Source organism: Sceloporus occidentalis, unplaced genomic scaffold (assembly GCF_023333645.1).
Source record: "Sceloporus occidentalis isolate IW3139 unplaced genomic scaffold, rSceOcc1.0.p SCAF_5, whole genome shotgun sequence".
Lineage (NCBI taxonomy): Eukaryota > Metazoa > Chordata > Lepidosauria > Squamata > Phrynosomatidae > Sceloporus > Sceloporus occidentalis.
The window spans coordinates 22,595,328-22,619,786 of record NW_028316985.1 but is presented as its reverse complement, the minus strand read 5'-3'; the positions used below and the strand labels follow the sequence as shown (position 1 = coordinate 22,619,786).

Below are 24,459 nucleotides of genomic sequence, written 5' to 3'. Positions count from 1 at the left end.
AGAGCTCCTCACAACTCAGCCACGCTCCTGTCGCGAACTACGCATGCGTGAACACCAGCCATTTCCTTAACCCGTCTTGTTACCTGTGCACATGCGCGGTTTCCCTCTTTCTCGCTCCTCCTCCTCCTCCGGTTTCTAGGAGCGACTCAGACGCTCCCTGTGGACGCGCATGCGTCAGAAGCCATTTCTCTTCAGAGGGAGGGGAAAAAAGAAAAGTGGGCGTGGCTGTGAGGGAGGAGGAGGAGGTCATCCTCGGCCGCGCCTGCGCAGTTCCTTGCTTGCTTGTCTCACTCGTTTCCTGTGAGCAGTGGGCGGATTGGCGAAACCAACGAGACGCGAACCGGAAGTGGGGCGCGCGCGCGGCGGCGAGACGGGGAAAGCCCCTATATAAATGTATATAGAGTCAGGGCGAGGTAGCGTTTGAGTGTGGGGCGCTGCGGGGCTTCTTCCTCAGCCGTTGAAGGGAGAGTAACGGTCGCAACGGTCGCTCTTCCCCGCCACGAGAGGCCAGCGCCACGCCCCCTTTTCCGCCGGAGCCTTGCCCCGCCCACCCGCTCGCTCCCGCTCTCCCTCTCTCTCCCCGCGTCACCGCCGCCATGTCCGACAAGGAGTTCATGTGGGCCCTCAAGAACGGAGACCTGGACGAGGTGAAGGACTACGTGGGCAAGGTAAGGCCGCTGGGCGGGAGAGAGGCACGGAGGGGCGGGGAAAAGCCAGGCCAAACGAGGAGCCTTGGCCTCCGTTGCCCCGCTCCTCCTCTGCTCCTGGGAGTGGCCCTCGATCCCCCCAAAAGAAAGGTTGGCTAGAGTTGGAAGGGACAGTCCACCCAGACACAGCCCAAGGCCATTCCGCCATGCAGGAACTCCCAGTCAACGCACCCGACGGACGGACACACGGCTCTTGTTTAGAAACCTCCAAGGAAGGGAGAGTCTACCACACTCCAATATACACTCATCCCTCCATATTTGCGGCTTTGACATTTGCGGATTCGATTATCCACGGATTTGGTTCATATGTTCTCTCTAGGAATATCTAGGTCCTCCAGCTCAACTCTATGGTCAACTTTAAAGGTTGCACCGAAAGACCTAGAGATTCCTAGAGAGAGCGCTCTACTAGGCCTTTGTAGCTCCTCCAGCGCAGTCCTATGGTTGGTGCCTGTCGGACGTTGGCCACAGAATTGCACCAGAGGACCCAGAGGTCCCTAGAGAGTGTCCTTTCAGGTGAAAAGGAAACATGGTGTTCTTAGTTATTTGCCGTTTCCCCACATTCACGGGGGTCTTGTGCCACGGTCCCTGGCGAATGCGGAGGGACAAGTGTATATCCCACTCGAACAGCTCTTACTAGGCTCTTCCTGATGTTGGTACTTATCTCCAGAAAAGCTATCAAAAATGTATTTAAAAAAGTATAAGTAGCAGACGCTGGAAATGTCAAAACCATGCAGGGACATTATTAGGTTTTCAGCGGTGGACGCATCTGAAAGCTTTAAAAAATTGGAATTCCATACAAAAGTTAACGGAAGAAACCTTAATAAGTACATTACATGACAACAGCCCAGGAATGGAAAGAAAGCGCAGTCCCTTCTGTACAAGAATGGCTAATAAAAATGTTGGAAACGGCTGAATTAGACAAATTGGCATGTTTAATAAATTATGAAAGCCTAGGAAGATTTGTAGAAATCTGGGATCCGGTAATGAAATATTTAAGTAACAAGTGGGGAATGATATCATTATTGGTTTTAGAGACTGTATGCGTTATTGGTATTTTTGTAGGAAACAGGTTTCATCGAATAATTAACGACAGAATCAAAAAGACTGAACAACAGAAGAAACAGACAGAATGCAAACCATGCATAGTTAGACCTGGAAGAACTGAAGGAACAAAACGTTTGCCTAACAGAATATCTGTCTTAATTTTAAGTTGAAGTTTTAAAATGTTTATTCTTGAATAGTGGTACGTTTTATCTTATAATAAATGAAACAAAAAAAGGAACTTCTTCCTAATGTTGAGGTGGAATTACAGGACCTAAGTAGAGGACAGGGGCCTTAGAGATGTCTGATCCACAGGGCCGCCATGAGTCACGATTGAAGCGAAAGTGGTTAACAATGATAACAACAACAAAGGTGAATCTACCATGGGGGTTTCTTGGCAAGTTTCTTCAGAGTGTGGCAAATAATGGCTTTGTTCACATCTAGGGAACTCAGGGCTATGGCTTCCTTGATGTAGTTAATCTACCACAGCCTCTCTCTTCTCCTGTTGCCTTCTTCCTTTTTATAGTTGTGTTTCTTCAGGTCGTTTCCAACTTATGGCAACCCTAAGGCGAACCTTTCATGGGGCTTTCTTGGTAGTTTTCTTCTGAGAGGGGCTTGCCATTGCCATCTTCTGAGGCTGAGAGTGGGTGACTTGGCAAGGGTCATCCAGTGGGTTTCCATGGCCAAGCAGAGATTCAAACCCGTAGTCCAGTGTTCAAACCACATTGGCTCTTCTAATGAAATGGCTGAGGTTTAAAAATGGATGCTTTGGTGCACAATCTACACATGCTCAGAGGAGTGTTTGTTACCTTGCATACTCTAGAATATGGCAAAAAGTAGTAGCCTGCCTGCATAGATATCCCTCCATACTCAGAACACCATCCGGCCTGTGATTAACATGGCAATATTTTTTCCTCCTGTATTATTTTTAACACCTTTGCTTGGTGAAGAAGCCAGTGGAGTTTCAAAAGCTTGTGACATGTATTTTGTGTGTTTCAGTTTTCCAAATAAAGTTAGTGTGGTTTTGTGGATTTTGGTTGTTATTGCACTTTGCTATTTGGCCAACATGGCTACCCTGGATATACTCTAGAACTGACATAAATGGACATAAGTGCACAAGGGTGCGGTGGAGGAGGATTCCTGGTGGCTCAGTGCTTACTGCAGTCATTCACGACCACAAGGTTATGAGTTCAGTCCTGGGCAGGGCTCCAGGGTTGACTCAGCTTTGCATACTTCCATAGGTGGCTAAAATGAGTACCCAGCTTGTTGGGGGCACTTGGCTTACACATTGTCATAGGGAATGATTAAGTGCACTGATAAGCGGTATAGAAATGTTACTGCTATTGCTAAATGAAGGACTGGCGGGGCAGCCTCTGAGGATTTGGCCTTTGTAAACCCTTATTTCATAAGTGGAGAAGTAGTAGCCTTAGGTATTGTGAAGAGCTCTGTAACTGATAGTGGTGGATAAAAGTTGAACCTGAGCAGAAGCCTAATCCTCACCCACCTTCATACTCGGGCCAGGCTCCTAATCCTGTTTTGTATTGGATTCAGCAACCTAATAGGTCCTGTCTGGTCTTGGAAGCTAAGCACGTTCAGTCCTGGTTCGTACTTGAATAGGAAACCACCAATCAATACCAGGTACTGTAGGTTATATTTCAGAAGAAAGAACTGACAAAACCACCTCTGAGTATTCCTTGCCTAAGAAAACCCTATGAAATTAATGTATGTAGTTGTCACAAATCAACAGGTGAATTGACAGCACACACACACACACACACACAATAGCAAATTGGCTTGGAAATTCTTTTCCCATCCTTTGCTGTTTTATTAAGGTTTCCCTAAATGAGAGGAAAACATTGATGTTTTCCCAAGTGGTAGAGGGAAGCATTATCCTTAGACAGAGTCTACTGACTGCATATGCTCTGCACTACATCTATGTAAGGCAGTGGCCTCAGTTGTGAGGAATCTGTGGTAAGTCCTACTTCCTGATTTTCTAACTTGCCTTATTAACTTGGGACAGAATTGCAGCTGCAACTGTGAGAGTGTGAAATGGGCCATTCCTGTGTCTGCTGTTCTGCTAAAATATTTGTTATGTGTTAACAGTTAATAATTTACTGCAGCAGAATGGACAGAGTAAGGCCTCGCGCTGCCACCGGTTGCTACGTCTGGGAACCACAGCGGCCAAACTGTGCGGCTCCGGGTGCAGCAAGAAATAAGCGTCGAAATGGCGCTTCTTTCTGGGCCTCGGAAGTGGCGCTGCGAGGCGCTAGTAGCACACTCATGGCAGCACTTCTGCCGCACGACGTCCAGACGCTATGCGTCTGCGACGTCAAAATGGCGCCCCCATGTGGACAGGCGCTGCAATTTTGTACAGACTCTGACCGTATTAGGGTTGAGAGGCATCCGGAAGGGACGCCCCTTCTCAACCCTAACACACCCCTTTGGCGTGTCTGTAACGCGCCTAAGACTTTCTTAGTGTTATCTTTGCAGACAGATGGAGATGATATAGCTACTTAAATTGGTCTTAAATCTATTTTAAGAAAACCTGAACAAACATGGAGTGCATGAAAAAGTGCCCAATTGCTGTTTTATTTTCTGTCCTTTATTTGTGGGGTCCAAATAAACTATCTTCCTACATTATACTGCCTGGGCTGTTAGATCTTTGAGTGAAGCCTTTCATTCTCACCACCTTTCCAGGTTTGTTTGGTAGGAACAAGGGAGAGGACTGCCTTGGTGGTTATCCCTAGGCTTTGGAACTCCATTTTAAGGAGATTATGACAGTTCTCTCTTTACTCTCCTTCCACTAGCAAGCAAATAAGACTTAAAAATTGACTGCAGTGGCCTTTTAATGACGTGCAGCATTGTTCATTTTTATATTTTGCTATTGTGTCTTAAAGTAACTTTTATAGCTGTTCTACCATTTTTTGAATGTTGGAAAGATTAGGCCAACTACTTATCTGTTAGACCTATGTCCATCTTGGCTAATTAAAGCTGCCAGAGGATGACTGGCTAGTTGAGTGATACCGGTTGTAAATACTTCTTTGAAAGAGGGCAATGTTCCAACCTCTCTAGAAAAAGTAGAGGTTGGAACATTGTTGAAATAACGCAAAAAAACACTTGGTACTGTGTCCTTAGAAGTGGGCTTATATCCACAAAAGCTCATGAAAAAATAAAAGCCAGTTAATGTTGAGGCCAGCATCTTTAAGTGCTGTTGAATGTTTGACTTGGTACAGTAAGGGCTGTTTGACAGTGGAACACACTCCTTCCTTAGAGTGTAGTGGAATCTCCTTCCTTAGAGGTCTTTAAACAGAGGCTGGATGGCCATCTGTTGGGGATGCTTTGATTTAGATTTCCTGCATGGCAGGGGGTTGGACTGGATGGCTCTTGTGGTCTCTTCCAACTCTAAAGATTGCATGTACAGCGCTGTGTAAATTTACAGCGCTTCATAAATAAAGGTTAATAATAATAATAATAATAATAATATGATTTTTTCCTCCCATTTCCCTCCGTCTTTTTGTGCCTCCTTCCATATGAGCCTGCTAGAAATTTGAGATCTTCAGAAGACCCTGTTGTGTGTCCGAACACATTGTGAAATAGGTTAGTGGGCACACATAACAGGGCTTTCTCTGTAGCAGTGCCTTGACTGTGAAACGGGCTACCCAAGGAAGTAGGCTGGCCCCTTCTCTTTAAATCTTCTGGTGAGCAGCGAAAACAGTGCTGTTCTGCATGGCATTCAGTGTTTTAAATCGCTGTTGTAACAATTTTAAAATGAGGTTCTAGCATTGTTTTTGGATTGCATTAGCGACTTTTTAAAGAGTATTTTAATGTGTTTTTATCTTTTTGTTTTAATCGGTAATTTAATTGTTGGCTGAGAGGCAATAAAGAAATACTTTAAATAAATAACTCTTTTTTCCTAAACAAAATAAATAAGAGAAGAGCTGTCGCACAGAGCTTTCTGCCAGCAGTAGCTAAAGGTGTAATTGAGGTTTAGAAATAGATTACAGTATATAAATTCACCAAATATGGAACCAATGGTGAAAATCTTGACCTTCAGCCCGTGATGCCTAACTTCAAAATTCTGGATGGGAGTTACAATTTATGAGTAACAATAGTACAAAAATATTACTAGGGATTATATATGGGTGTGGTATGAGAGGAGGTCATGGAGGGATGACACCATGAGTTACTTCACCGGGTGACACCAAAACTAGATGCCACTACTAGCTTCAGTTCCTTATCTATGGAGTACCATTGCTAAGTCCCTGGCTGCTATAGTTGTTATTATTATTATTAGGAGAGAAATAAGTCTTTAAATTAGTTTGCACTTTAAACTCCAGTAAATGTTTATTTGTTGAGATGGTCTCCATGACATTTATTTTTATGTTAAGGGTATTCTGAAGATTTAAACATACTCCATTCTAGAAGTGTATGTCAAGTAGTGAAGTTGTAAGGTCAAATGCAAGACTGGCTCATGTATTTCTAAAGGTGGGAAGTCTGATCTTAAACATCAGAAGTGGTCTGTACCTATCAGAGTAGTTAAGATTACATCTAGTGTTCGTGATCTACTGAAGAAAGAAACTATTCACAGACAGAACAGAGTGGCCAACTGCAAAACAGGACAGCAGGTGTAGCATGACAAACTAATCCTACCGCAGTGCCTTTTGTGCACAGCTATTAAAGATGTAGGAGTCCTATTGTATTTTGATTATGCACGCGCACAAGCAAACACACACACACACACATATATATATCCTATCCATAGACTGAAGCTGCAAAAGAAAGCAGCAGGCAAGAGGATTCTATATTAACTGTGTGCTCATCTTCTATTAAAATCAACCTCTTTTTCTCTCTCTGGTTGGGGCACCTCTATCTTTAAACATGCAACTGCTACCATTGTGCTTGACAGTTTCATGATTTTTAGTGCTGGCTACTGAGCTTAGAAGACATTTGGTCCAACTAACATTGCTGTTTTATGTAGTACAAGAAGCAATGAGGTATACGTCAGTTAAAAAAGTAAATGTATTCCTGTGTGTTACTTCTGTAACTGGAAATTTGGTACCAAAGGCAGAAATAAAATGGAAAGAACAGGAACCAGTACCTACACCAGAAAGACAAAAACAAAATACAGTTCAACGTGTTTCCACCAACTTTTACTGTATATACTCATGTATAGGTCTAGAAATTTTAGTTAAAAATGGACCCCAAAAACTTGAGTCGACTTATCTATGGGTCAGTGTGCGAACTTGTATTCAAAAAGTAACCATCCCCTGGTGTAAATTCTTACACTGACTCTTACACTCTTTCCTGGAAGCACTGAACCCCCACTATTTTATCACCCATCCAGGCTTTAGTCTGAGCACAAACAATTATGCCCGTAAGTTCTTTGGCATTGTTTTCCTTTGCTTCATACTAGTTTAGAGACTTTTTAGAGATCACCTGAACACTTCTTGAAAATGGATCCAGGGATGTATTTAATCAGCTTCCACTTTTCTTATGATTTGTATTTATGGTGGTCAAATGTATAGGCCTGTGCTTTTGTAAACATGCTGGGGGAAGCTAGCGAGGCAAACCTATCTACTTCCCCCTTTTCTATGTTATGTGTCACAGTTACTCCTACATCTTAAACTTTTTTAAAAGATTCTGAAAGGGGTGGGGCCTGCTTCTGAATTAATACCTTAGCTGTTCTCCTTCCTGCCCTCTCTAACTTCTATCATATTTGACATATTGAAACGGAATATGTGTACTAAATACTAGTGTGGGGTGTATCAGCATATTGATAAACCAACTTTCTCAGCTGGTGCCCTCAAGATGTTTTGGACTACAAGTTCCAATAGCACTTTCCATAAACCAGTAGTTTATGATGATGGGAGTTATAGTTAAGAATATCAAGAGGATGATAAATTAGGCAAGGTATCCATAGCCTTAGAACAATTGAGCGGGTTTTTTGTGCCTCCTTGGTTTTTCTGACACTGCTTACCATCAGTAGGTTTGAGAATTTATTGCTTTGATATCCAAGAGTGTTTCCTTAAGTTAATGGTTCTGAAATATTTTACCCTTGTGTCCCCCTTTACATCTACATGTGAATGTCAGCCCCCCCCTCCTTGCTGCTCAACATAGTATATGTGTAAAAATATACTGCTTGTTTGGTGTGTGTATTTTCATTTACACATTCATGTATATTCACCTTTAACATTTTATAAGGAATAAGTATCCTCTTCCTTCTCCCTCAGGCATAGGTTCCAAGCATCCTCCTTGTCTTTCTCTTCCTCTCAAGGACAGAAAAATTGCTAATCAGAGGAGGGATCAGGGCCTCCAAGTCTCACATGCCCCCCCCCCCTGTGGGTCCAGTCCTACAGTCTGAGAACCTCTGCCCTAAGATATTGCCACCAGTTCAAAAACTTTCAGTGTATAGGATAATTATTCCACTATCTGATGGTTTACACTTACTTTGAGGAAATGTAAAACTTCTGTGAAAAAGTTTCCATCCTTAAGATACTACAGAGACTTTAACTGGGAGCAAAATATTCATGCCAACCTCTTTCTGAAGCATTAGGTTTCTTAAAGCCTTTCTAGAGTAAATTTAGTTATTTCTGTTAACGTCTCTGATCGAAACACAAATGTCTACCAGCAAGTTGTGCATTACCTACAGGGACAAAAGAGTTTAGGTTGACTTGGAAAGAGCCTTTTAAGTAGTTATTAGTGAGAAGAGGAAGAATAAGATACAAGAAGCTGGATTTATATATTGCTGTTCAGGAAAGGAGTACTCTTAAGTATCATCAGACCAAAAGGTGTGCATCCAGTGGTCTCAAGGGATTAAAGCATTAGTGATGAGCATTCTATAACAATTTGACTGAATTCAGTTTTCAAAGAAATAATCTTCTGGTGGAACAATGGAAAAATGTAAAAGGCAGAGTCAAAAGTACAGATAGATGGCTTGACTTAATAATTGGAATGAAAAGTAATAAGCAGTTTAAATTATAAATGTAGAGTTGTACAATTAAATGATTTATCATTAAATTTATTCATTGTACTTTTTTAATGGGTTGATGCCATAGTGCAGTGAATGGGGTAAAGACAATAAAAATTTAATTCACTCTTTTAATTTGTGTTGGCAAATGAACAGAGGAATTTAAATGATTAGACTTTATCAAGACTGTTATTCAGGGTGAAAAACATAATATCTACACTTTCTTTGAGGCTTTGAGTCCTAAGAAATGAAAGATATGTTGATTATTTCCAGAATTCTGAACCAAGAAAGAAAAAAAGTAATGATTAGTATTTTACTGAATTTGATTTTCTGTCTTTGCTTATAGAAGAATCATGGTAAAAACTGTATTGTGAAGGTGGTAAACCACTGTGTTCTCTGAGTTTGCAGCTTCTAAGTGGAGATATTTAAGGTGTTGCGGTGATGGGGACTGTAGTCTATCATGTCTCAATGTACAGTGCGCCCGTGTCATACACGGCTTTCAGTATATGCAGAAAGCCGTGCAGGGAGAAGGGGCAGCGCATCCCTTAGGGACAAATGGGTTGTGTGCACCACCACATGAACGAGCCCCATTCATTTAAATGGGTCTCGAGCATAGACGGTATTTGCTTTACACGGGGGAGTCCAGAACGGATCCCCCACGTAAAGAAAGGGTGAACTGTATAGTTACAGTGTGCCCTTGTTTTACACGAGGGATCCATTTCGGACCCCCCGCGTAAAACAAAAAACATGTATGATTGAGCCCCATTACAAGTAATGGGGCTCGTGTTCGTGGCAGTATGCTGCAGCAGCAGCATGCATGCGTCATCATTGTTCTGGCACACAGCGCCGGAATAAATGACACTGTATTACAGCTGGACCACATGAAACATGCTACCTATTGATCACAGGTTCTGACTGATTATCTGCCACCAAAAAGATAATTACATTCCAAGTGGCATTTTTCTTTCATGCATATGCTTAAATCGCTTGATCTCCTTGTCCTTGATGTGTGTTTACCTACATTTGGGTTAACCGTTTAATTGTTTTAAACTTTGAAGGGAATTAATAACGGACTTTTAAAACCCATTTTTAACCATTCTGTCCATAGTCTAATACAGTGATTCCTGGGGTTGGTGGAAGGATCCAGGAGAGCAGTGATGCAGAAAGGGGGCAGTAGAGGGTAGTGAGGGGGGAAAGGAGGCAGCAGGGGGGCCTTCAGTCAAAGTATTGGTGTGCAGGAAAGAGAAGGGGAACCAGCAGTCTTTAGGGGCATGATAGAGAGGAAGATTACATTAAACTTCTTTTCAGGGTCCCCAGAAAACCACCACACATCCTCACTGATCATTTTGTGTGGTGGTGCCTCCTGCTCTTTGCCTACCCATGTGTTCACTCCCTTACTGGAGTCTTTTACTGGTAATGGCAATTGGAAAACTTGTGCAAGGCTTGGGTACAGGGGATTACTTCTGTGGCTCAGAGTGGCACCATTTTGGAACAGCCTGGAGCAAAGAGTTAGAGCACATGGTGGCGGGGGAGAAGTGGCCACAAAAAGGAGCTTTCAAATTTGGGTCCCTGCATAAGCTTTGTGAGCTTCGCTGGGACTTGGCTAGCAGGTTGGAGTTGCATTGCTGTTCCTGCATTCTTTCATCAAACAGGCTGAGAGAACAGGTAGCAGAAGAAACAAATTTTTTATGGGAGAGTGGACACTTGAGGCTATGTTAGGAAGGCATGTCTCGGGAAGAAGTATCTGTGCTCGATTCTAGGAAAGAGTCCTTTGTCTTGGAGTGGTTTCTGTAGTTAAAATATCTTCCTTTCTGGCCCAGTCTCCAGTCCAGAGCATGTGGTCTCTGTAAACCCACTACATATACACAGGCTGCACACCATTGTATGCCCCATGATGGATTGAGAGTCCCTTCTCTCTAGGGAGAAGCTTCTCCCTTGCACCTGGTCACCCTGGGAGCAGCAACTGAGCAGCTGCCTAAGCAGCAACCAAGAGGCCTCTTTTGTTCACACTGGTCTTTGCTGCGAGGCTGGCATGAGTGAGGTTTCTCAATCGCTGCGAGGCTGCTGCTCCCAGGATGACAAGGCACAAAGGAAGAAGCAGCTGAGTCAAACAGCAGCCAAGAAGGCACTCGCTGTGTCGTCCTTAGCTGCAAGACTGGCAAAAGCAAGAAGTTTCTTGGTAGCTGCTCAGCCAGCTGCTTGGTTGCTGCTCCCAAGGTGACTGGGTGCAAAGGCAGCAGCAACCAAGATTGGTGGTTTTGAATTTGCAGTAGAAAAGGTAAAGGTTTTCTTTTAACAAGGTAGTCTAGTTGTGTTTGTCTATAGGGGGCGGTGCTTATCTCCGTTACTAAGCTGAGGGAGCCAGTATTGCCAGAGACAATACCATGGTTATGTGGCCAGCATGACTACATGGAGAACAGTAGACCTAATATCAAAAAGTATGTGCTGGGGGGGGGGGGGGGAAGCACTAGGGTTGCTGCTTAAAAGGAAAGGGGATGGTAGCCTGGAAAAATTTGGGGTCCACTTGTGTAAACCATGCTGAACTTCATAAGGCTGACAGGAAGCATATAGATCTCAAACATTAGCACAGTTTTATACCTCTTTGGTTGGTCTAATAAAGGTATTATCAAAATATGGAGTTATGGGAAGTTCATCTTAAGGGATTCAAGGAGTATCTAAACTACCAGCGTAGTGTAGCGGTTTGAGTGCTGGACTACAACTCTGGAGACCAAGGTTCGATTTCCAGCTCAGCCAGGAAATTCACTAGGTGATCTTGGGCAAGTCACATGCTCTCAGTGTGAGGAGAAAGCAATTGCAAACCTCTGAACAAATCTGCCAAGAAAACCCGGGTTGCCACAAGTTGGAAATGACTTGAAGGCACACAGCAACAAATATAAAGTGCTGCAAGAACAAGTTTCCAAAAGTCCTGTCAGTGAAAAGAATTGTTTGGAGGATATAATTGCTAGGTGAATAACATATCGAGCGTTTCAGTTATCTTAATCATGATGAACCTTTAGGCTGTGAGCAGTTGGATAGGAAAGTATGATACCTATTTCTGAATGGCAGTAAGATTGCTCTAAGCTGAAGGACATGCAGATAGGAGAAACAGCATTGTGGCAAATGTTCTAGATTCCATTGGTTTAGCTAAAGAGGTGAATTGAAATCTGCAAAAGCACATGCTAAAATAAAGCAGTCTCAGTGATGGGGCCTATATTCTCCCCCTGCTTTTCTTTTTAGAAAACTAGATTTGCGATGAGAGCCAGTGTGGTGTAGAAGTTTGAGCATTAGACTATGACTCTGGAGACCAGAGTTCAAATCACGGCCATTGAAACCCACTGGGTAACCTTGGGAAAGTCACACTCTCTCAGCCATAGAGGATAGCAATGGCAAACTCCCTCCAAAGAAACTTACAAAGAAAGCTCTGTGTCACCATTAGGGTCACCATAAACCTGAAACTACTCATAACAACAACAAAGATTTTTGATATATCTCTATATTGCTATAGCTTCTGAAAATACTATATTATACAAGTGTTCTCTGCTTTGTTCTGATGTCTATAAGTAATGATTTAGGGTGGCATCTCATTTATTACTTTATGCGCGTGTTCCCTGTTTTGTATTACTGTCTATGAGTAATGATTTAGGGTGGCATCTCATTAATATCTTTTTTCTGTTTGGACTGCTTCCATCACCAGAATTGAGAGGGCAGATTCTACCTCTCCCCTCTAGCCCCAGTACATCACCATTTTCTGTTTTGGAGAGGGGAAGAAGAAAGTCCCATTGCTTGAGCAGTCTTGTATTCAAGAAACACTGTGTTCCACTTTGACTGTGTATCATTTTATCACTGTGAGCACAAAAAGTTGCATTTCACCAAAGAGTCTTTTAAAATTTATTAACCTTTCTTAATACTGAAGGGTGAAGATGTTAATCGGACACTGGAAGGTGGGAGAAAACCTCTTCACTATGCAGCAGATTGTGGACAGCTTGAGATCCTGGAATTCCTTCTACTAAAGGGAGCTGATATTAATGTATGTTGATTAAAATCAGTCATGCTTGGATAAAATTCTGTTTTGGGGCTTGAGAGAAATTGTGATGTTTAAGAATTCAAAGTGATGGTGAAGCATGATTGCCCCTGGTGCACACACCCAATTTCTTTTGTTGTAGTGTTGCCACCTATCAAAATAGGTTTTGCGTGTATTCTAAAACAATATGGAAACTCGTTTATAGAAGAGATAATGGATGAGGGTATACAGTATACACCATAAACAACAATGTTTCTTCTGTTACATTCAATGGTTTGAGGAACTGTTCTGTCTCTAGCCTTCATTAAGTTACTGGTTTAATCTTGATAGTTTAAACAATGGAATGATTCAGCAGAATATCACACCAGTGATGGGAGTTAATGTTTTTATATCCATTTTCATGGCTATAATGTAGTGTGAGATTTTAAGAAAGAAAATGAACCTGGTTTATTATGAGTATCCCAGTGTATTTTGTATCTTGCCATTATTTTGGAAAATACTGTTTACAGAATATTTTATCCCAAATTTTCATAACAAATAGTTGTATTTAAGATTAATAGCATTTTAGGAAAACTATCGGTAAATGTTTTACATAAGTTTTTTAAAATAAATAAATACAGATGGTGTCTGCAGTTACAGATGAAAATACATTCTTGCCACAATTTTGAATGTTAGAAAAACATTCCTAACCTATTTGGAGTCCTTGTATTTCACTAATGTTAGGATGGATCTGTTTAATACAAAGCAAATAAAAGATTCCCAGTCCCACTTTTTGTTAAGTGTTTATAGGGAGGGAATCATCAAAGAATGCTTGACCTTTATTGTGACTACCATTTAAAGTCACTTTTTCCAAAGACAATCTCTAGAAAAGGAACTAAGCTTTTCTGAAAGGTATACTGTGCAGAGGAAAGGTTTTTGTGTTGATGGTGGTGCAGGGACTGAAACAACCTCAGTAAACAACCTTTTACCTATCAACCTTTCCTATCAATGTTTTGCCCCAACATACACATTCTCAAAGCACAGGCTTAGGAAAATACTTAGGCAGAAAGTATTATCTTTAGTTTCAGTTATGACAGATTATAAATATGTTTCTTGCTCAATAGCATCATTTTTGACCACAGCCAAGAATTAGATTTATGCATCACCAAATATGAGAAAAGTATGCATTTCTTAAAAATCTAGTGTTGTATATTCTTGCTTATGTGGTGTTATTTAATACTGTTATAGTCTATAATTCACATATATATAGTGCACTTTAAATTATTGAACTTCATTTTTCTTTTGTATAGGCTCCAGACAAACACAATATTACTCCACTCCTTTCAGCGGTTTATGAAGGCCATGTCTCTTGTGTGAAGTTACTCCTGTCAAAGGTGAGATCTTTAGATGTGCCTGTTACACATTTTTGACACTTGAATCAATTTGATAAATGTCATCTCGCTTTCAAAAATGTCATCATAATCACTTTACTGAAACACCTAATATATACCTCGCAAAATAGAAAAGTGTAATTTGTTTGTGGGGCTTGTAATTTTAAGAGAGACAAAAGAAGATTAGGAGGAATAGCTAATACTCCAGAGGACAGGATCAAAATTCAAAATGACCTGAATAGACTAGAAAGCTGGGCCAAAGCGAACAAAATGAAATTCAACACGGAGAAATGTAAGTTACTGCCCTTAGGGTGGAAAAATAAAATGCACAGATATAGGATGGGGGACACCTGGCTAAACGAGAGTACGTGTGAAAGGGATCTAGGAGTCCAAGTAGACCACAAGGTGAACATGAGTCAACAGTGTGATGCAGCAGCTAAAAAGGTCAATGCAATTTTAGATTGCATCAATAAAAGTATAGTGTCTAGATCAAGGGAAGTAATAGTGCCACTTTATTCTGCTCTGGTCAGGCCCCACCTGGAATATTGTGTCCAGTTCTGGGCACCACAATTTAAAAAGGATGTGGAGAAACTGGAGCATGTCCAAAGGAGAATGACTAAAATGGTGAAGGGTCTGGAAGCCGTGCCCTACGAGGAACGACTTAGGGAACTGGGGATGTTTAGCCTGGATAAAAGAACGTTAAGAGGTGATATGATAGCCCTGTTTAAATATTTGAAGGGATGTCATATTCAGGATGGAGCAAGCTTGTTTTCTGCTGCTCCAGAGAACAGGACCCGGAACAATGGATGCAAGCTACAGGAAAAGAGATTCCACCTCAACATTAGGAGGAACTTCTTGACAGTAAGGGCTGTTTGACAGTGGAACACACTCCCTCGGTATGTGGTGGAATCTCCTTCTTTGGAGGTCTTTAAGCAGAGGCTGGATGGCCATCTGTTGGGTATGCTTTGACTGAGATTTCCTGCATGGCAGGGGGTTGGACTAGATGGCCTTTGTGATCTCTTCCAACTCTACGATTCTATGATTCTAAGATAATGGAGTAGGGAAAGCATTTAACAAAGCGTAGTAAATATTCAGCCTGGAATCATCAGCCTTTAAACTGACGGCGGTGGTTGGCTAAGATTTGGTCTTCAAGGCACCCCAGATGACCATTGTCCAAGCAACTATGATATATCCAGCCCTATATCATGGTATCTCAGAAAAGCATGCATGTAAAATCAATTTAAAGAATTGAAACATAAGATTTGAAATCAATAAAAAATCTTAAACAGCTGTGGAATGGTCACTACATCTGCAGGGAGAGAGGTAAATATTTCCCACATACCCTATGTATGAGAAATTGTGCAACAGAGACATTTAAATGTTCTAAGCTGCAGGAGCAATTATTGCAGTAGTAAACCAATGTCCTTTCTTCAGTTATTCTACACTTTCAAGCAGATGTTTCCAATACTACTTCCTTAGATTCTTTAGCTGAAGTCATTGATGAGTTAATTTGGGGTCTTCTGCAGGCAAAGGATGTTATTATTGACTCTGGGCTTCAGCACTCATAGCATAACTAAACCATGTGCAGGTTGTTTTTCTAGACTAGTGAGCAGTGACTAGTGAGATTAGGGAATGCAAACTAACATTATTTTCGGCTGTCTTAATGAAACAACCAAAACAAGGTAATTTTTACTACAAGGAGGTGTTTGCAGTTTCATTGTCACTTTAATGAAATCTACAGCTGTAAGTGATAAAGCTTGGACTGAAATATAATAATAATAATAATAATAATAATAATAATAATAATAATAATTTATTTTTACCCTGCTCTTCAGCCAAGGCTATCGGAGTGGCTTACAATTTGTTAATTAGACATTTCCCTGCCCTCAGGCTTACAATGGACAGTATTAATCAGTAGTTAGCAAAATTAAGAATTAATGATAAGATTTTTCTTTTGGTTCTAATAGTTCTAGTAAAGGGAACAGAAAAAAATGTTGAATAGCTTTTCTTCTAAGAATAATGCTTGTGAGTTTTTTGCATTTCCCAGACATACCAATATTGAACTAAGCTGGTATACGAGTTTATGAAGGAATACAGTTTATCATGTAATTGGTTAACAGCCATAAACATATTTTTCTATAACTTAAACCCAACCCTGTATAGAAATAATCGATGTTTAATGTAGGAAAATATTTGTGTCGCTAAATCTTTTAGGTTAATGGAAGAGCCCCTTTGACTGGATTTGTTTGGACTAGAAGGACAGGATGTTTTGCTGGAGATTGTAAGAAAATTTAAAGCACAGATTTTTAGGTTCTATCTTCTAAAGTACTTTAAATAGATCTCTCTGTCTGTCTATGTAGTTGCTACATCTCTCTTTCTGTAGCTTTCCCAATTTATGGGAAATAGAATCATTTTTTGAAGAGATTTTCCTCTCCTATGTGCACGACATCTCTTGCTTCTGGTGACAAAATATTGTAGTGTTGCAAATAAGATAAAATCATGTAGTTAAAATTTTCACCATTAGTTCTGAGGATCTCAATTTGAACCATGCTGAAATAAATTAAGAATCTTATCATTGGCCTCCAAAATACTCATGATGTCAATCCTGCTCTTCTTGACTTGATTTTAGTTTTCACTCCATGCTTTACAAGTTTCATATTGACTATAGTGGGTTGAGTATAAAAAGAGCAGAGAAGGTTTAGAAGAGAAATTCAAAAAAATTCAGTCAAGATCAATAGTTTCTGATCTTGATTCATAAAGTATTTCAATCATGTCAATGTGAGTCTGCTGTATTAATAACAACTTGTGATATTTCCAAAGTTAATGACTAAAAGACTAAAAAGCTTTTGACTTCTTAAGTCTGATTGAATAACTACTGCCTATTTTCTACAATCCCTTTCCCTAGTCATGATTTCAGGCATGTGTTTGCTGCATCCATGAATTGCTATTGAACACCTGCAAAGTGGGGAAGGGCATACAGAGGAAAAGCAATGGATGGGGGAGGTATACATTTTCTTTACCTGTGCTAGCCACTTCCACAACCTGAATGCCAAATGTTTATTTTGGCCCTGCTGTGGCTATTTTGGATAGATTTGCCTTGTTTGCTATTATCACCAAACTGTTATCAGTCATGCATGATGATATTCCTCTGCCAAACCATTTTATTACTGTATAATCATAATTGTGAAATCACTTAGATTCAGGGACTTTTTAAAGAAAAAGTTTTCTTGTTCTCCTTTTGTTGTTGCTGTTGTTCATTTCTTGCATTCTAGCAGAACTTTATGGAAGAAATTTCTAGATCAAGTAGGATTCTTCCCTAATTCATTACCTAAAGGTCTAGCTGCATCATGTCAGTTTGCTGTGAACTAAAATATTAAAAAAAAATCTGTGTAGGCTTGATAATGTGAATATAAACATGAAGACCATTGTACAATTTAGCAGAAGTAATACTTGTTCCTTTCAACCTAAAGCATTTTTGCAAGTACAGTCCGTCCTTGCCTTACGCGGGGGATCCGTTCCGGATCCCGCCACATAAGGCGAATTCCGCCTATGCTTGAGCGATGGCGCGGGAGCGCGCGGGGCGCAACGGGTGCGCACGCCCATTCAATTGAATGGGGCATACTGCCCCTTCCGCCCCGCGGCTTGAGCGCATATGCTCAAGGCCACGTATGGTGCGGGCGCGCTGTACTTCATGAACACTCAAACCATGTGGTGTTTCTTTCACCCTGTGTTCCTTTTGTGTTCTTTTTTTATACCACTGTTTTCAAATACTTTTACTCTAAACTGTGACAAATGACAAGTTGAAATAGATTTATTATTTTACCACAAAGTAAGGTGCATTTGGGAAACTTCAAGTGCTGAGATTGCAGGTGATTGAGTGTTCTCAGATGATGCTGACACACTAATCATAGTGATTGGCTTTAGTCTATTACAGCCATGATTTTGACAGAGTGGAGTCATTAAATATCTTTGGGCCATGCTTGTAGTGACTCAACCTGCCTGACATCGCTTAAACACAGATAAAGCAATGGAAAGACCACCTAAGTTGAAGGACAAAAGGAACTTTTCTTCTAGACTGTTATTAGGGCATAGTATGTGCATGGGTCAGAACTCAGACCATAGTGACAAAGCATAATTTAACCCCCAAGGCCACCCAGATTTTGTATCCTGCATACATGGCTATGCATGCAAAAAACAGTAATTGGGAAACTAATGACAGTAACATGACTACATTCACTTAGTGTGGTAAAATCTTAAAAGGAACACTTGTCATTGCTCCGAATCTGACACATACTACAAGCCCATCCTAAGATTAAATTCAAGCAGACTTCGGAAGTTCAGGCCTTAAATACCTAACCATACTTCAGTCTATAATCAATCCTATATTAAAACTGAAATGTAGAAAAGATAATTTTAACTAAGATGTAAATGATAGAGACAAGCTCTTGGTTTTATTTAAAACTGTGGACACACATAGCTTCATATGTTTGTTTATTACTAACTGACATTTTTATGTAAGATCACTTGTTTAAATAAATATATGATAGCAAAAGGGACCTTTATGGTTGTGCTTATATTTTTATTTATTTGTGTTTCTCAGCAACTTTTAATGTTTTAACTATCTCTACTTCTAAGAGTCTAGACCTATCCTCTGAAAGCTGTTGTAAAAATCTCACAAGAATTTTGTTTCTCTAATAATGAGATTGCCAGATCTCAGCCAAAAATATACCTATCTCTTTAATATAAGGGGCAATTTCAGAAGATCTAGGGACAAACTCGAGGAGGCACCATATGGTGCACCAGCCTCAGAAATGCACCATTTTATTTTAAATGGCTCTTTTAACAGTAGAATTTGTGATTCCTGCACCCTAGTTAAACATCAAACTATCACTGTTAGTGACCTTTCTCTCCCCCCCCCCCCGGTTGGGAAAAACTACAGTTTCAAAGAACAGCAGTGAAAGCACATGCAGCCCTTGTGTTGCTCTTTACCCATCCCTGTTTTAAAAACTGTACACAATGTAGTTTGCTTACTGCATCCCACACCCCCTACTTCACCTACCTTTTCCCCAAACTGCTTGCCTGCCAACTGCAGCAGATCAACTTTTGCCCAGGGGTAGCATTTCACAGGTCAGAAAACATTAAGTCACAAACAGTAGCAGTGATCCAGAAGGATGACAGTGATTAATAATATTTTCTAGTAAATCCCAGAACTTCACAATGCATGCCCTTTCTCTTTACTGCAAATGCAGGTATTAGTGGTGAGATTTCAAAAGTACTTGCTGGAATAAAGAAACCCCAATGATTGTGCATGCTTTGTATGCATTTAAAGTATTCATACCCTCACACTTACCATTTATAAAACCCCTTATTTGCCTCACAGCAAACCTGTAGTAATATGTGTCTTGTCTTCCCATTTTGTGGTGAAAGAGATTAAATTTGAGAAGTAGTAAACTGCCCAGATTACAACAGGACTGCTTCCCAAATGTTACACAGATCATGACCAAACTCTTCTTACTCAAGCACACTGGTTTCTATACCTGTTTCCATTTTGATAATGTTCATTAGCAACAACCATTAAAAAGAAATCTCTTGCCTCATTTTACTGGCCAAAGGTGGCAAAAAGGTTAATCATCTTCCATTCTATTCAAGAGACTCCTTTAAAGAAGACTACTATACTGTTTGACACACTGTGGCCTGGCTGCTGTTGCACCATATAGCCTCCCAGTTTATTTATCAGCATTGTGCACACTCTTATTTTACTCACTGAAAAAGCAGTGTCCTCACCATTTCCTGCTATCAGTCTTAGATGGCTGGCAGAGTTGAATAACAATATTTTTCAATCTCTTGGACAGAAAGGAGTATCATTATTTTTGCCAATTATTTGTCTTTAGCATGTGTATTTATTGACCAGTTCCCTTCCTTTTGGCTTCTAGCAAGTTTTGGCTGCTCTCTGTACAGCAACTGTAGTCACTGTTCTTGGATTAATGCGGAATTGTGGCTGTGGTAACAATCTGCATTTTTGTTTCCAGCTATTATGTGTTTGGATTTCTTTAATGGACTTGGAATATTATAAGTTTGGATGTCACTTAAATAAACTGCTGAAGAATGTAATCTTCTCAGACTGTTTTATATCTGCATGTGGGTGTGTAGGGAATGCCATGCAATGCTTTTATAAAGAAATCTAGAAGGTCATTTGTAGGTGTAGAGGTCAGTGTTATTCAAATTCCTTTTTCCCCTTTTTGCTAGACTTCAACAGAAACAGTACAGTACTTGGAATATTTTGGATGTTATTTACTAGCTTGTGGAGGGTACATAGTAAAATTCTACTATAGATACATTTTAACTAAAGAACAGAATGCTTGGATATCTATAATGACTATAACCATAATAGAAAAGTATTTTTTTAAAATTCACTTTCTTCTATTCGTGACTGGGCTGTGAGGTTGAATCCAGTTGCTATTCCTGACTAGAGCAGATCCATTAAATCAGTTGCTGAATGGAAAGCCAGCACTTATGTAAATCTTATAGATTCAGTGGTCTATTCAAGTTGAAACAAGCAATTGGATTTAGACTATGGGCAGTCCATATTAGAGGCTAATCTTTTGTTTTTCATTTAAGTTTTATGAGGGTTTTTTTTTAACCTGGATCTTAGCTGGTATGTTAAGGTAACTATGGAATTCTTGGTTAAAAATTGGTGTGTGTTATTACTCTGTAAAATTATTTGGATTGTTTAAGTGCCTCAGATGTAAAAGTGTACGCACAGTATAATGAATTGTAGTTTTTACAATTTTGCTTAAGCTGCAACTTAAGATGCTGTGTGAAGTGTGGAATTATTTAAAACCTGTCTTTTCAATCCTGAATGGTTTGGAAGCTACCTTTCAGAGCTCATGTTTAAATATATAGTGCTAATCAAACATGTGCAAAGAATTCCATAAAGATGGTAAAGTAAGAGATATTTACCTTAAGTAAGCAGATACAAATGTACCAGTATTTTCCCAGTGAGAAGGTGCTTTATGTTCACATACGAAATTCTGCTTCTGTGCAAAGTAGCATTTTGAAAACTTCTAGGACTCAGAAGAGCCTATGGACCTGTGTGTCTTTCACAGATGGCCATTTGAAGAACCATAGTTACAGGTAAGCAACCTGTTCTTCCATGTCTTTCTCTAAAGTGACAGCTCTTATCTCTTTACAGGGTGCTGATAAGACAGTGAGAGGGCCAGATGGACTAACTGCCTTTGAAGCCACTGACAATCAGGCAATCAAAGCTCTTCTCCAGTGACGGATGGACTGAGATCTAATGTCTCTCCTGTGGCCTCACACTGCTGCCTGTCTATCACTCTTTGTATCTTCCAGCTTCTTCAGCTAAATATTGGAGAGAGAGGAAAAAATCACAAATCAGACTAAGTTAGGTACCTTTATCAGAGAAGAGAACCTGTTTGGAGAGAGTAGAAATCCATATAATTGATGTCAAGACTTTGTTCAGGGTGCAGTCTTTCCCCATTTCTACCAAAATTGTACCTCTGTTGACAAGGGGAGAAGAATGTGGTCTGACATGCAGCCTATAGGCTTCCCTTGTTCTGCTAAGACATGCTGAACATTTGTGAGATGGATGGTTTATTCTGTATTTTTCCAACTTGTCAAGGCAGTAGTACCCCAGTGCTGTTGTGCTGCCATCTATCAGTCAAGGCAGTGGAACAGCTGTTCTGTAGTCCCTGTTCCTTAAGCAAAATACTTTCGTTTCTAAGGTCACATACTTAATTTTAACTGCCTGTTTTAATAAGGACTGTACAGCAAAAGCAGGGCTATATCTCCAGCAGGGGTACTGAGAGGGTGATCCAATCATGTTTTTCCCCACCATCTAAGACATTTAGTTGAAAATTAGCCAGCCAGATGATACACAATGCCTAGTTCTGGAAAAGAGTTGCTCCTTAAAGGCTTCCAGTTGGAATTTCCTCATCCAGCACATCATTAAAATATACTGGAACAAACTGACTGCTCCAGACCTACTGGTGCTAGAGGATGATTGCTTTTCCCTTCATGATTTAGAAAAAAAACATGTTTACTACTACAGCAGAAATGGCTCTCAATATAACTTCATTTTATTCTCTTAAAGAAGGCAGGAGCTTTCTTTGTCCTAGCTTTAACCTTACCACATTTATCTCATATGTTGCATGTATTTTTGAATGATTTCTGATTCACTGTTTTGACTTTGGATCTGAAATAACAGTACAGCAGACTGAAGGGTCATATTCCCAAAGGAAATAATGACATGTTGCATTTACTGCCTTGTAAAAGATGTTTGCTTATACAGTTCATTTCACAAATATTCTTCATGATAGCTTTTTAGGGACATTTCATACATAAGGCTTTGTAATATACAAATATGTTGATTTGGGATGCCGGGGCAAATAGTACTTGGATATTCCTATTCAGAAATGTGGATAGGTTTTGTATCATGATGTTAAAAACGTCCCATGGAAACCTCTACTGGCGTTGCATCAGTGTGTGAAATATTGTGTCTTGATTGTCACCCAGATAACTCTGGTGTCCACACATTTCATTGTGTTGAATGTACTCTTTTTCAATTTTTAAAGCATTTCGTTTAAATTCAAGAATAAAAACAAATATTTGCTATACTAGTCTATCAAAACAAAATGAAAAATACATTCTCCATAGGCAACATGAAAGTGTAGGCCAATATTACTATTTAAACTGCATTTTATTTGTCCCTTATAACCACCCACAATAACCATGTTCTGCAGCTGTGTGGGGAACAAAGTTAATTCTCTAAGGCAGTCTTAAAAGTAGAACCACTTAATCTATTTTTGAGTTGAGGCAGGAATGTAGAAATACAAGCTTTGCATGCAGAGTTGGTGTAAGCTCACATGTTCACTTTTATATTCTACACAAAACGTACTGTTAAGAAAAAAATCTGATTAAATTTAAAACCAGATATTGATGCATAAAGTTGACCTAGTCCACTTGAAATTTCTCCTGGTGTGAAATGAAACTATCATTCTGTTTTAAAGGTGAAAATCTCACTATGCTACATAGCTGGACTAATAGTTTTCTTTAATTCTCCTTATGTATCATTGGATGACTTTGATCTTCTTTATAGCAGTTCAGTGTCGGAATACTTGGGCCTGCTTGCCTCTTTTCTCCCTATAGCCATCTCACTCTCACTCCCCATCTTGCACATTTTCATTTTAGAAAATGGATTATGAGAAATTAGCCACTTGCACAGAATAGTTAAAATATACATAAGTACTCATTCTTTAACACAATCATTTCTGCAATTACCATTATATATAGGCCACTCGGTTCTGTATTAAACATTAGGAAAAGCTAACCACTTTTTAAAACTAGAAGATCATGTGTTATTGAGATTCTATTTATCTGAAAAATTAAAAATAGTGGCTACCAGTGTCTCATACTAGTTGTTATTAGTGGAAACTCTTGAGGTCCTTCTCCCAATATGAAATTTTAAAAGTACTGAGTTAGATCCAACACCAATATCCTTCCTTGCAGATTTCTTTTTAAAATAATGACTTGTAGTCTTAAAGCTTTTTGCTCCCCATTGTATAGACATTGCTTTCAAAACTTAGTTTTTATTCTTCAATTCAGTACTAAGTGGGTTAATTGATCAATAGAAGAAGCTGGTAAGAGTGGAATGTCCTAGTCGAGCAGTTGCAGTGTTGCATGCAAAATCTCAACGGAACAGTCTTATATTTTATAAATGGAGAAACAACCATATCTTTCTACCAAGTGACAGAAGAAAAGTAGTGCTTTGTGCATTTTGATATTTGACCTTTTCCACAATGTAACTATTTTGACACAGTTTTGGTTTATCATTATTATGGTTCATAGACATCAGATTGCTAAATGATACTGTGTTTGTGTTGCAAGAATGAATGGAATAAACTTGAATTGTGTTACAGAAAAATCTGAAGCTTTATTTACCACTGTATCTTTCCCACATGCCTCTCTCTCAACTGCCTTCCTTAAAGCTCTGCTACAATCCTCTGTCATGCAATTTAAGTTCTGTGTTGTTCTATAGCTAGTCAGCTCCTGTTGTCATTTTAAGGCTAATTAAAGTAACATCCTCAAATTCTGGGAAATTCCTATTTTGATTAAGCAATTTGAAGGTTGCTGCTGTAAAAGGAAGCTAGTTTGGCTTCTGAAGGTGATACCTAATCCTCCTCCCATCTCTAAGAAAAAAAAACTGTATTTCCCCTTCCTTGTTACATGAAGAAAACAAAAGATCTCCATTAAGACATTATTCAGACTGGCCTCTGTCATACTGTGGCTTCTTCAAAAGAAGCCTGGAAGGTACACAGTTGTGCTTGCAATCCT

At 39.8% G+C, this 24,459-nt stretch overlaps 1 protein-coding gene across 1 annotated transcript; it reads left to right on the top strand.

The window, feature by feature from the left end:
- The first annotated feature begins 301 nt into the window (after positions 1 to 301).
- On the top strand, positions 302 to 24,049 carry MTPN (myotrophin). The gene is made up of 4 exons (XM_089527863.1): positions 302 to 668; positions 12,629 to 12,742; positions 14,026 to 14,109; positions 21,299 to 24,049. The coding sequence occupies exons 1-4, from the start codon at positions 597 to 599 to the stop codon at positions 21,383 to 21,385; spliced, it is 357 nt and encodes a 118-aa protein (XP_089383989.1). The 5' UTR covers positions 302 to 596; the 3' UTR covers positions 21,386 to 24,049.
- Positions 24,050 to 24,459: the final 410 nt, after the last annotated feature.